This window comes from Danaus plexippus, chromosome 6 (assembly GCF_018135715.1).
Source record: "Danaus plexippus chromosome 6, MEX_DaPlex, whole genome shotgun sequence".
Classification (NCBI taxonomy): Eukaryota; Metazoa; Arthropoda; class Insecta; order Lepidoptera; family Nymphalidae; genus Danaus; species Danaus plexippus.
In genome coordinates this window covers 9709358-9723279 of record NC_083540.1, presented here as the reverse complement: position 1 = coordinate 9723279, position 13922 = coordinate 9709358, and the positions used below count along the sequence as shown (strand labels likewise).

The 13922-nt window shown below is 30.4% G+C and overlaps 1 protein-coding gene across 1 annotated transcript in view; it reads left to right on the top strand.

Annotated features, from left to right (window-relative positions):
- The window catches only part of LOC116778774 (atrial natriuretic peptide-converting enzyme), a 53753-nt gene that overhangs the window by 18457 nt on the left and 21374 nt on the right, over nt 1–13922 (top strand). The window contains exons 3-6 of the mRNA XM_032672795.2: nt 8353–8437; nt 11825–12029; nt 12114–12200; nt 13148–13786. Coding sequence (XP_032528686.2) covers nt 8353–8437; nt 11825–12029; nt 12114–12200; nt 13148–13786 — 1016 coding nt within the window. The remainder of the gene's footprint in view (nt 1–8352; nt 8438–11824; nt 12030–12113; nt 12201–13147; nt 13787–13922) is intronic.

Sequence of the window (13922 nt, the reverse complement as noted above, 5' to 3'; positions counted from 1 at the left end):
CTTTAACTCTGACCTCCGCCGTCGGGGCTGGCTGATTTATGTCCTTCGTTTCCAAATTGTAGACGACGTCTAAGTATTAATGGCAGTATTTCACACTACTTAGTGATTTTAATACAATATGTATTATACCGCACCCTTTCAGCTCGTCCGCCATATTGTATTTACTTAATATTGATGTTTTTATGGTTTTAAAATAAAATGTCTGCGTTAAATGACGTGTTCAGAAGGAAAAGAACATTTATGAATTTGACAATAATATGTTGCAGGCACCCTTTACAGAATCACAGGAAAGACAATGTTGGACATAATTTATTCTTTTTTCAGTGATAATTAGTAAGGTTTTTAAAAAAATATTTGTCAAATGTAAAATACTCCATAATGGCAAAAATTTATAAAAACTAAAAATGCACATAAAATAGACATCGAAGGGGAACAGATTGTTGTTTAAGTTGGCTTTTAATAAATGAGGATGGATTTATCTTAAAAAGGATTTTTTTTTTTAATTCTAAGTGTCGAATATAAACCTTAATGCTTAAATTATAACATTAGAAAAGATTATTTTTAATGAAACTCGTTGAGACTCTCGTTGAGACTCCAGGTTGACGTAAATTATATCATCTTCTGTTGAGTCCGCTTTTATTCTATTTTAGAAAAGATTCTTGCTCAGGCTCTTGATCTTGATCAATATATAAGTTACCTTAAGAATATATTTTCTACCTTCTACTAAATAGCATTCATCGATTACAGTTTTGGTGCGAAAACTTTAACTTTGAAGTGGCAGCTGTTACCAATTTATTGCAAGTCGTTTATAGGCTGGTTGGCCGTCAGGGCATAATCAGTTTTGTTCAATGATTGATTGAGTCAGAAAGTCTGCAAGTATGTCTAACCTAACACAAACTTTCCTCGGTTGATACTCTTTAGATTTCTAATATTTACTTTTTCAATGACAACTGCAAAGTATCACACAAGCTTTACAAATAACGAAAATAAAAAAAATGCTTTTCTAAATTTTAAATGATTCGCTATTTTGAATTTATTATGTCCTGTTTGAATCAGTATGATTGGGGTTAAACTCATTGTTGCTACAATCACTAACTAATTGAATTAAAGCGACACATGATATTTCATCAACATAATTAAAGAGGAAAACAATAAATTATCATTAATACTCTCGTGTTCGACTCGGCGAGTCATATGGAAATAGGAGATCTTTATATGTGATAATGTCGTTTAAATTATATCGTTATTTACACATATATCAAAAAAAAACGAACAATTACGTAGTATTATTATGAACACAACGCAGAGTAATGTTTTTCATTGAAATAAATCTTAATTATTCATATATTTTCGACTTTTTTATAAGTACTGAATTATTTATTGCATATGAAATAATACAGTTTAGAAAAAAATTGTACTAAATTTTATAAAAGCCACGATACAGATGAAATTTATTTTGGTTTTAAATAAGTTAAGTAACTTTATCTATACAATCAAAAGATAGCAGGGATGAAATCTTATTTTAAATCATAGCATATTAATTGGGAAATTGAAAAATCTATATTTAAGTAAAATTTTCATTTCAATCTTTTTATTAAAATACGGAATCCATAAATGTATATTTTACATTTATATGAGAGAGGTACCTAACGAACTGAGTATTATATTTATTTAAATCTCTGATAAAACGATTCAAACCCAAAGCACTGGAAGGAATGACTGGAAATATAAATCTTACACGCGCAGCTGATGCGGTCAGGTTTGAGTGCTGTAATGTAACATGCGATAGATGGACGGAAAAAAGTTGATGCCATGTTACAAAAATACACAGCTACCTTGTAGATAATAACTGTTATAATTACGATAAGAAGCATGTAATTTGCAGAAACAACTATTTTATCATCTTTAAAAACATGAAACATGAGACATGAAAACAGAATTTAATTAAAAACAAGTTGTTGACTTACTCGTAAATGGAACTACAATAACTGGTTTGGACGTACTGACATGACGGTTGGACAGACAGCGCTCATATATAAACGACTGTAAACGAGGTTTTAAATTTATGACGTTGACTAAAAATGTTTTATGTGATCTTATAATAAGCATCTGAAACTCTGAAACGACATATATTGAGAATCTGAAACATGAAATATATTAAAAAAACTTCTAAAACCACTTCGAAATCAACTGCAAAAAAATTGAGAAGAATCTTATTCCATCCCACATGTACCGAAGTTAATTTCAGCTCAGAGACTGTCGGTACCTGGTCGAATAAAAATATTAAGTTTTAAAGTAATATTGGTTGTATATAGACTTAAGGAATAAATTAAAATCGTAAGTCCTTTGCAGTTATAAGATTCTGAGCAAGCAATGTTTTAAGATATGGAGTCTTAAACTTTTCGTCACCGATAAATTGTCTATGGAGAATATGTCCATAGGGGTGTATGAGTGAACATCTGAGAACAAAAAATATACATAAAAGCAGAGATGAACAAGTCGCAGTTACATGCTCGTACTTTTACAGATTGTGTAGGATCTAATTGAGTATTGTTCCCGTCTCTGGTTCGAGTACTAGTTAACTCTATTTGACACAACCTGATGCCGGTTTGGTATTTTTTCTACAAGTTTAAGTTAAACATTTGCAAAGTATATAAACCTACTCAGCCCAAAAATATCGATTATTCCGTTGGCTCGATGTATGAAATATAATGAGTTATAATATATCATTTTCAAGATTTTACAATCTCAGTTTGTAAGTTTGGATAAAATTTGAATTTATAGGATGCATTCTATTATTTTAACATCAATATCAGTCAAAATATTGGAATAAAACTCACACTAACGTAAAAAAAATCGTTGAAATTTATCAGTCATTTTCCAGAAACCTTTTTCCAAAATAACTTATATGGTTTAGCACGACTTTTATAAAAAAATACAGACTAGTTTACCAGGAGTTTTTAATTCCACCAGAAGGTAATATTTTCAGGTTATCTTGATACTACAATTTCTATTTAAAATGTATAAGGCCCTATTTAATATTTTTTTCGTTCGATGATGCAAAGTTTTGAAGCAGTAATTGATGTCATCAGTATTTCTTTATTTAATGTAATTTTATTTAACAACAACACAAAGAGGTTAACTTATAACTAATACCCAGTACAATAAAGTATATATCGAGAAGTCTTGAAACGTACTTATTACAAACAGGTTTGTAAATATACATGTGTCAAAGTATACCTAACTTATTCCTTACGTTTTAGTAGTTGCAATTCTTTAGAAATTTTACTCAAGCCTTTTAAAAATGTCTTTTGTATTCGGTTTCTTATTCATATAATATAATGGGTTTTATAATTATCTTAGTACACTACTGAATTAAATAATAACAAAGTACATAATGAGGCTCCGGCTTCTCAAAATCCTTTATTTTTAAATTATTTTGCAATAATTTTTTTGATTTCACAACTTTTTAACGACCCTCGATGAGTTCCGTTCTTTAATTGTCAATTATATAATATCTGTATTTTATATTTTGTTTATGAATTTTTGAAAATAAGAATATTATTGCTGTTTTAAAATTACATAGTAAGGTGAAATTTATCTGTCTCTAAAATAGGAAGGACGTATTGAACTCGGCTATCGATTATGCCATCCATCAAATCACCCCTCTATTCAATATTCATTATTTTAGATTTCGTTCTCCTTTAATACCTTTGAACTATTTATATTCCGATCACAAAAGGATATACCCTCATGATATAAGTTTCGTAGAAGAAAATCAGAATATGTTTCTCGTGCGGCAAATAAAAATATGAAGTTATATCCGAATCAAATAGTCATAACCGAAACGGTGTCATCAATCGTGTGTGAGTGAGATGTGTTGTAATGAAATTGTCATATTAGAGCTCTTACAGGTTTAATAGATTTGGTATCTGTATTTCATGGTGTTTAGATATTTATATTGTTAGCAATAAATACAAGATGTGTTGCTTTATGCACATATATGTATATGTCAAAATTACTCGGTTAGCTTGATTTTTTGAAGTATTTTGTCTTCATAACAGAAGACGTTAGAGGCTTTTAACCTTTTTAGCGCCAGAATAAATAAGTCAATAATCGATAAGATATAAATTGTACGTCCAATTCTTCGTACCAAGGCTCTTACGCCGCACACTTAGGAAACTATAATTTAATTTGTAATTTTCTTCACTATTAGACATGTGTTATTTTTTCTACAGTTGCCTTTTATCTACTGCATTATAATTTTTTTGGTCGTTCTAATAACATTTAAGGTTTAATTCACAAAACTAATGATATTTTATATGGGATCTCATCCAGTTTTCTTCGCATGGTTGTAACTAAACATATTGCTTTATTAGCGGAAAATTGTTTGCTTGAGTGAGGAGTAGAGTAATCTGCTTAACAAATCGCTATTTAATTTGTCACGACGAACAAAAACATGAGTGATCTACCAAATTAATATAACTATGACACAGTCCACGATCACGAGACCCTCGTCAAGGAGCGCACGTCCAATAAGTTTATATAATTTAATAACACATGAATGCGAATAAATATTGTAAATAACTGAAAGCCTTCTCCGATATGTCACTTTGAAGTAGGATCGATCGGAATACAAATGAACATTTTTGTTCACATTTACTTAACATTTGAATGATTCTCTTCGAAGGTTTATCTTTTTATTTGAATGTTGAAATACTTATCTTTCGTTGTGACATTCGCTTTAAAGGATTGTGACGATTCTTAATTTAGGTGACTTTAACGAGACAGATCATAATCATTTTATAAGTTAATTATATAGTTCTCAAATCGCATTTAATAAAATGATTTAGCTAATACTTGATTTTTTTTTAGATTTCGATTTACTTCGCAAATGGAAAAGTCTTATCTGTAGTAAGCAATTTTTTAAGATAAGAATTGAAGGTCGGGCTATTGTTGAGGGAACAAAGTACGAATGTGGTATATCGAATGGACGAGCGAGTAAGACTTGATAATAGTAGCTCCCTTGAAGATTACAGTAACAGATAAAATATATGTAGTAGGTTTTTTCAGAATTTATTACGAGATCGTTCTTTCTTTCCCTATGATTCTATTTTTCTGGGTGTCTCTGTTGATGCTCATAATCCTGATCTTGGCTTGTACATAAACATCGTCATAATTAAAATAAATTTCTGATATACATGTCATTTGTATGAACTACTGCCCAAGAATAAATAGTTTTCATCAAAGCAATTAATATCGTAAATTGAAAACAATAGACGGAATGCTCAACAGACTTGGAGCGGCGTTCGTGATTCGAGAGTTCATTAAAATTATATGTATCTATTATTATAAATGGAACACTCATATCTTTAGATTGTACATTAATTAAAATTATATTACCAGTCCAGTCACCAGACCGGTCACTGCCTATTGTAGGATTTAAATGTTTGATTGTGACAAAATAAAATAAGATTAGTATGAGCAAAATATTTTGATTACTATTACTGAATAAAATGTTTCATTTAGATTAGACATTTATTCGTATTTTAATCTGATTTTTGAATAAATTTCTAAATAGAACGTCTACCAAAGAAAATACTCAAAAAATTGTAGTATATGCCGACATCTAAACGTAAATGTTTTTGAATATACTGTGGATCTATAATTATAACACAAAAGTAGTAATGAAGATAAATAGTAACACTAAAAACTCATCATGCCTTATTTAGCAAGTAATTGTTTTGATATTTGTTTCATGGGATGTATGAATTTACATTTTTCTTTTCACTTTTGTTAACGTCAAACAAAAACATCTACAATTGTATTAAATAAAGAATAATGAAGTTTTGTTTCTACTATGTCTGTTGCGTTGTATACAATGTGTGGTTTACTCAGCGTCATTTGGTAAAACAAGCTTTGATTAAATGTGCATTAAAATATTTTTTTTTTTACAATTAACTAATAGAAAACAAGAGATCAATATCGAGATCCGAGTAACGTGAGTATTCATTTAAGAGATTGATAATTACAACTGTATAATAATAATTTTTCGTATAAAAAGATACAACTAGATTGATATCAAGTATTGACCTTCGCATTTTATTAGTCTTAAATCTCCTTTAAGCTTATTAGTATTTCTTTTAAAACCGATTTTTGGTAGTTCTTTAAATTGAATCTCCTTCTGTGATTTTTATGTCTATTATTCTAAGAAAACGTCACCATTTCTGTGAAGACTGATGCGGATAATATTGAAGAATAGATTTGTTAGATTCTTTTCAATAAATTGTCATTGTAATCTCATCAATTAATTTACTCAGAAAATATCTATTTGTGACGACATGAATAATATACGACTTATTCTCGGTAAGTTCTCGGGAACGCACAGGTCGACCAAGTTTATTAAACAATTATTAGAATAAGTTATTTTAAGCTTAAATAAAACTCTTATTATTTTGGTATTTTACTTGAGTTTTTGAATAATTTTGATTAAAACGAAAAAGTTTAACAAGTTACATTATTAATCGCATATATTTTTATCACCGTGATTATATTTATTCCGTTCCAAGCTGATATGTAACATTAATTGTTTTATGCAATAAATTGACGGGCTAATTTTAGTCTAAAACTAAAAACATTTTGAGCTTTAAATCCAAATATACATAAACACATACACTTAAATTATGTAAGCTATGTATGAAAAACATAGAAAAAGTGTAAGTTCTATTAGAGATAATCAGAATTACGTGCAGCTAAAGATATGCATCATAATTTTACGCATTTAAATATTAACTACTCATACCTTAGACAAGTATGAATATAAAATAAACACTTTTTATGTTCTTGAAATGTGCTAGTTATAAACAATATTTGTGTTTTCTTGTTTATCATCCTGTAGTAATTGCTATTTTATGTTCTTGAAACTAATTATTTTCTCAACTGCTGACGCCATCTATTGGCAATAAAGGATCAATGGAAAGTTCATCTCCTGTAAACTTAGATGAATGTTATCAGATTTAACTTAGTCAACTATCTAGTCTCCATAACTGATCCGAATTATGTTCGTAATGCTATTTCAATTTCGTACATCCTCCTGCGTAAATTAGTTTCAATATAAGACGACAAGAGAGTTTAAACAAACAAAAAAACGGAAAAATGTTGAAAGAAAAAGAACAAGGGATAAATTCTGATGTGAATAGTAACAAAGAAACGTTTAAGAATAAGAAATACGAGTGCAATAGTATTGCCTTGACCGAAAGAAGTTCAGAAAAAAAGTATATAGTCTGAGGAAGTTACATGTCAAAGTAGGACCCATTTTGTTAAATTATATTTTATTAACATCATTCTTATCAAAAAAGAATAAGTTTTGCTGTGTATTGAAACGATGTCATAAAAGAATCATCGCTGTCGGAGATCGCATTCATAAGAGAAAAAAAATTGGAATTTAAAGTTATGATAAAATGAAAAACATGTTAAGCTAAACCTTTATATTGTAGTTAATTATTTAAGACCCATTTTTAATAAATTACGTCCGGTGATAGCGATCCACACGATTCTTTGCACCTCCTATAGCGTTCGTTGATTCTGAGTGGCTCATCGTTATTTTGAATATCAGTGAGTAATTGTTTTTAGTGATATCTTAGTAAAAAATATCGTGCCTACTCCATAAAGTATCGACGATTCAGAAGAAAGTGCAATAATATGCAGATTAGGAAATGGACATTCTAACTGACCTTTCTATGATGATTTTCAAAAAAAAAAAATTCAGATTACCTACACTAACAAATGAAATATATGTACAACCAGACAAATATTGTTTATACGTATCATACATGCAAGCAGTGAAATGCATAAATATAAATGGTAGAAAGTCGGATAAATAAAATTAAAATGTCGAAAATTTTGAATTTATTATTTTGTAGTGTGTAATAAAAGCACAGTCGGTCGTTGTCGGTTTATTTAAAATTATTTATTAGCGCACCGGTGTCGGGGGAACTATAAAACCTGTTTAATTCTTTTTCTCTACTTTTTTTTCAATGTACCTTTGTTGTAAGTAAGGTATAAAATATTTTCAATAAACAGGTTCATTTCAAGATTTCCTTTACTTGAATAGTTTTTGATGGAACTTTATTGTGTTTTTATCTACAAATGCATTCATTTATTGTATTTTTTTTTGCTTTCTTTTCTTACTTAACGTCCCACATGCTGACTAACTATTCCTATCTTTTTATTCTCGTGTAGGTTTAATTTTAAACAATCTTTTAATAAACATGTATTGTCTGCTATGGAAGGTTATTTTAAACCTTATACTTTGTAGATTCTGGTTTGTTAATCATTTTATTTTATTTTCAGACTGGCTTACAGTAACGTGGGCGCAGAGCGGAATGCACCTTCAACCCGACGCGCCCGGAGAAGATTCAGACTCCGTGCGAGGACGGTAACGAACTCACTGATAAGAAAATATATTTTTTATTATTATTATACTACCTCTTATTACTTTGAGTAATCGATTGGATTTATTATTATTCTCTTAAGTATTTCACGTTGTTATTTTTAAACTAAATAGTAGCTAGAATGACTACAATTTTAAATTACTATTTATTTCACTAAAATTATTTCTAAGTCCAAATTATTTATATATATTTAGACCAACCAATTCTAATCAACTGCATTTAATTGCGAACAAATCAATTGCGAACCAAATAAGACTTTACACATAAAATAAACTGTAGCTACGAGTTGCAAGTTCTACTATAATTTTATTATAACTGTTCTCAACTGTTTATTGTTTGTAACAGGATATGAAAAGTAATTATGCTTTTAATATATGTATATTATTTATCTATACAGAGTATAACACCGTAGTAATTTTATAGATACAAAATATACAGTCAATTCCAATTTAAAAGAGATTTTCAAATTTAATAAAGCGATAGCGTGGCAACACCTTGCGTCCTTGGGTGGAGCAAAAGAAAGGTCAGTAGCTTAATGGTCCTGGATCAGGGATGACGCTGATCATAATAATTAAATAATAATCAATCGATTTTATTACGCCAAACTAATATTACTTTGCTGTATTGTAAAAAATGGACAATAATTTTATTAAACACAATTAATAATGTAAAAATAACGAACAATGTCTTCTGTACGAAATTAAAATCAGAAAATATAATACGATTCTATATCGCGTAGTGACATCAGAACTCTGAAATGACCATTAAACGAATGTGACAGTGTCATCCCCACCACTAATGGAGTCCAGATCGATCCTTCAATCATCGGTGTGACATTAGGCCAGATTGCTGTTAGCTTTTATTTCGTAAATAATTCCAAGTCATTTATTAACGACGTGACATTCAGTTTTTTAACAACAGTTATATCAATATTATGAAATAATCAATATATATTTTATTTATCATAATTATAAATCATATAAAGCAAGTACAGAAATAGAATGAATGTTTGAGACTTTCGAACATTTTTATTTTTTGATTTAATTAATTATTTATTACAGTTGCCAATAATATTAAATTAAAACTTCTTCAGACTACTTTTGATTAAAAACTGCTAGGTATTTATTAACCTAAAATTTTATTTCTAAAAAAATCTGTTAACATTTAATGCTATCAATTAAAAAACAATAGACTAATGTAATTCAATATGACCGGAGAATATCAAGAGAAGGATGTATGTTTGTTTGTTTTATTACACGCCAGTCTCTTTTATCAGCATTCCTCACACTAGAATGGTATGGTTCCGTTGTATTTTTCCAAGACATTTCTTCCCGCCTTCAAGTATCAACTAGCAGACAGTATAACAAAATTAGTTTTAATCTCATTTCAAATTATACGAGGATTGTAAGCGAGTAGTACATTGGATAATAAGTTACTCTTTTACATTTACATTTTTCATCCACGCAAGTTTAATGAAACATAAAATATAGCTTTTTAAAGCCTTTTTTTTAATGAATTTAGTTGAGAGCAGTAGAGCTTTACCGAACTCATTTATTTTTATTCGTAATTTAAAAATATTTTAATTAGTACTTAAAAATAAAGTTGATGGTTCATTGTCCGTCTCAGGTGCTGAGGGCTTCGTCATGAGATTTAATACAGATTACCTTTGTCTGTATTTCTATAATATTTGGTATCTACTACTTATTAGTACTTTATAAGTGCCAGTATAGCATTGTTAGTATACTTAAGAATGTCTTTAATAAAAGTATGAAAAAATATTCGAAATAAAACATGCTAAAATTCGATTGACCGAATCCTTTTATGATATTAATTAACCTTTAATAAAGTTATTCTTTACTGTCCAAAATAAGAGGATGTTCTCCATTAGATGAAGGACTTTTTGTATAAATATATAAACGAGCAGGAAATACATTGTTGTATTAAATTACTCTTGACTAGATTTCTTCATATATTCGGTAAATATTATAATGTATAATGATCACCGTATCATATAGATATAGAGACGAATCGAAAACACTAATTAGTCAGAGTAAAGTGTGATTAATTACAAAACTTAGCGCTCCCGGCGCTTACTTTAATATTGTTGTTAAGTTAGTTTAATATACTCTACGTGCAGTCTGAATAATATGCGTGTGCAGACTGATAAGAGTAATATTCTCATAGTTTATATTAAAACGTACTACAAGGTAAGACTCGTCAAGGTAATAAATTAGAATAGGTGAGAATTTTGGTGAAATGGCTCAACTTGAATATCACCGGAGTTTCTCGCGCGGAACTGTTTGAGAGTTACACATATATCTAATAGATTTTCGTCACTATCTCACAATTTAAGATCAAGTTTTTTATCTACGGAATGTGAATAGAAAGTTCAACTCCACACAGCTCGGTTCCAATTTTAACTGATCTGTGCGGGAACATCTAGCACCTGCAAATAAATAGCAGTTAAGAAAACTATTAATTGCTTTTTCTTAATTATCTTTAACATTGTTTGTTCATTGTTTGAAATTATAGTTTTCACCGACTCATGACTTAACTTATTATAGTACCTCTGTAAAAGTGCACTATCCACTTGGAAACAACCTTTTCCTCTTAATTTTAACAAATTCAAAATTAATAGGAGAAATAAAAAGAAATATTCATCTACAGGAGCGAATATGATTCTGCAACATCGCATACAAATTAAGTTATCGTTCTATTTTAACCGATATTTAATTTTACAATACTGAGTTAAATTACATTTGAACAAATTTCTTGAAATATTTTCTTTTAGTGTTAGTTAAAATTGGTGATAATGGTGTACATTTGACAGCCTTATATTTAATATTTTTAATATATAAAGATATTCCAGCATTTTAAACTTTACAGTTTTGTCTCATTTTTTCGTCATTTCAACATCAACAAATGCTCACCTAACAAGCGAAGTACAGAATAGATTTAATGTGTCAGTAAGAAGTATGTTTAGGCATGTTACAGTGAGATCTTCAAACACTTCATTATAATAATACAAATATTATTAGGCATGAAGCCCGATGTAATCGCATAAAAGCAAATTAATTAAGGCTTATTCATTATAGGACGGATGAAAGCAAATGCGAGTAATCAATGGGGGTAATTAGCTGTCGAAATGAAAGGTCGATGAGATGGTTGAGATGGACGGGCGTGATGTGCCGAGTAATGAAGACTCACTGTTTGTTTAGGAATTGATCGATAAACATCGAAAGAGATTTAAATTACATTCTGTTTAATATTGCTTTCGTGTTAGATACTGTCATAACCAAACATATGTTAGTATAGGATGAAAGATCTGTAATACCTTTTGTAATGCTTCTATGAATTAATTCCGGATTCAGCTATGGCCGGGCCGGCAGCCTCGCGGTGACTCCGGGAGAGAAACTGATGGAACTACTTCGTCCCAACGGTGGGACACCACGACGACATTCGACAGCTGCATGCGCGCCTCCACAACCAAAACCCTCAGGTTTTGTGTACTGCCCTTCAGACGCCCTACCGTACTGTCCACCTTCTAGGTTTGCACCATCTCATCAAGTCAACAAGGTAAGAAAAAATGCTTCCTTTACCTACCTCCCTTTATTGTTTGTACATAGACGGGTACATATTTTGTTTCTATCCCCAATAAAGCCCAGAGCCGGTTCCGTGTATTGTCCGTCTGATGCGCTGCCCTATTGCCCGCCTTCGGGGTTCGCTACTCCGCATCCAGTCAAAAAGGCAATTATATAAAATAAATATACATCTTTTTCAATGTTATTATATTTATTATTCTGTGAGTGATAGTTTCATTATAAATTCGTAAATGTAGAGTATATGTTATTATATTTGTCTTAAACACATTGAAAACATGTCTCGTAAGAAACCTATCTTCGGACGGTATCACAAAGAAGTGTCTTTTGTTATATTATGAATACAAATATTTCCATTCATTGTCCGGAAGTGAGAGCATCACTGTATAAAATCATATCAAGCGCTACGTCTCTACTTTTATCAGGAATCCATCTGTTCCTAGCTTTTATATTCAACACCATATATGCAATAAAATAAAATACACATTTTTGTTACATCAATAATACATACTAAATTTTTTATTAATAAATTCTGATGAAAGACATCATGAAACTTTAGCAGTCAAACATAAAAACGCCAAACAAAGTGGGAGAGAGCTAAGTTTGTAATACATAGAAGGAAAATATTAATATACATTTTTATTAAAGAAAGTTCAAACAGGTTAGGGATTAATATATTTTTTCAAAATAAATGAAAGCTGCTTAAATAATATTTATCCTATTTAAACATAAAAATGATTTTTTTTTTTTATTGAAACTAAAACAACAATATAATAAAATATAATAATTAAAAAATAATAAATGACGTGACAATCTAAAATTGTTGAATAAAATCAAAGTAAAGTGAAGAAATGAAGTTAGTTTATGGTCTTATATGTAATAAGTTTGTGTTTTGTTTGATTTGCTGAGAGCCAATTGATAGAGTCGGTACACATTAAAAATTATATTACTACTTTTTAATTTGAAGCTTTGTTTATTTTTTGTGCAATATAATTAAGAAAGACATGTTTTTCCTTAAAAAATGTTAACAAGTAGATTATTTTTGTTACTTATAACAATTGCAAGAGCCAATAATATAATTAATTTTATATATAGCTACCACCACCACAAGTTCAACAGCCGCCTCAACCACCACCAGTACCTCAGAGGACCGCGCCGGTGGTAACACCCTTGCCGGTTCCACCACCAGCACCACCGCGACGATCATCACCGCAACCCCCACGCAGAGTACCACCTCCGACTCCCCCCCGGCCAAATGCAACGACAACAGATCCTAACGGCAACAAGCGACCACCGCCCGCACCACAGAAGGAACAAGGACCACCTAAACTCGACTGTAACAGAAACCCCCAACCACCAGCGATAAGAAGGTCTCCACAAAAAATGCCGGACACGCCATACACACCGGCACCTGTACCGCAAAATAATCAAATGAAACAATCACCGAGTTCCTCATCTAATATTAGCGTTAGACAAGATTCAAATGTATCCTCTGACTCATTTAGTCAGACTTCCTCTCCCTCTTATACTACAAAAACTATGGAAGCCCCGTTGCTACCGCACCAGCATGTCAATAAGAGCCTGAACGCCAAGATAGCTCGGGGACTATTACTCAAGGAGCAACAGGAAAAAGAAGCTGGGAACTCGTCCATTACAAAGAGCATGTCCACTCCGGCTTCACTGCAAACCATAGTGAGATTTCAAAACGGAAGCAACATGTCTCTACATCACAGAGTAAGTAATGAGCTATTACGCAACTACTATTCTTAAGTAACAAATATTAATATAAGTTAAAATAACAGAAAGTTTAACTGTCTTATAATATAATGCAAAACTTTTAAAGTCCATGAATTTTACAATCACAGGGGTA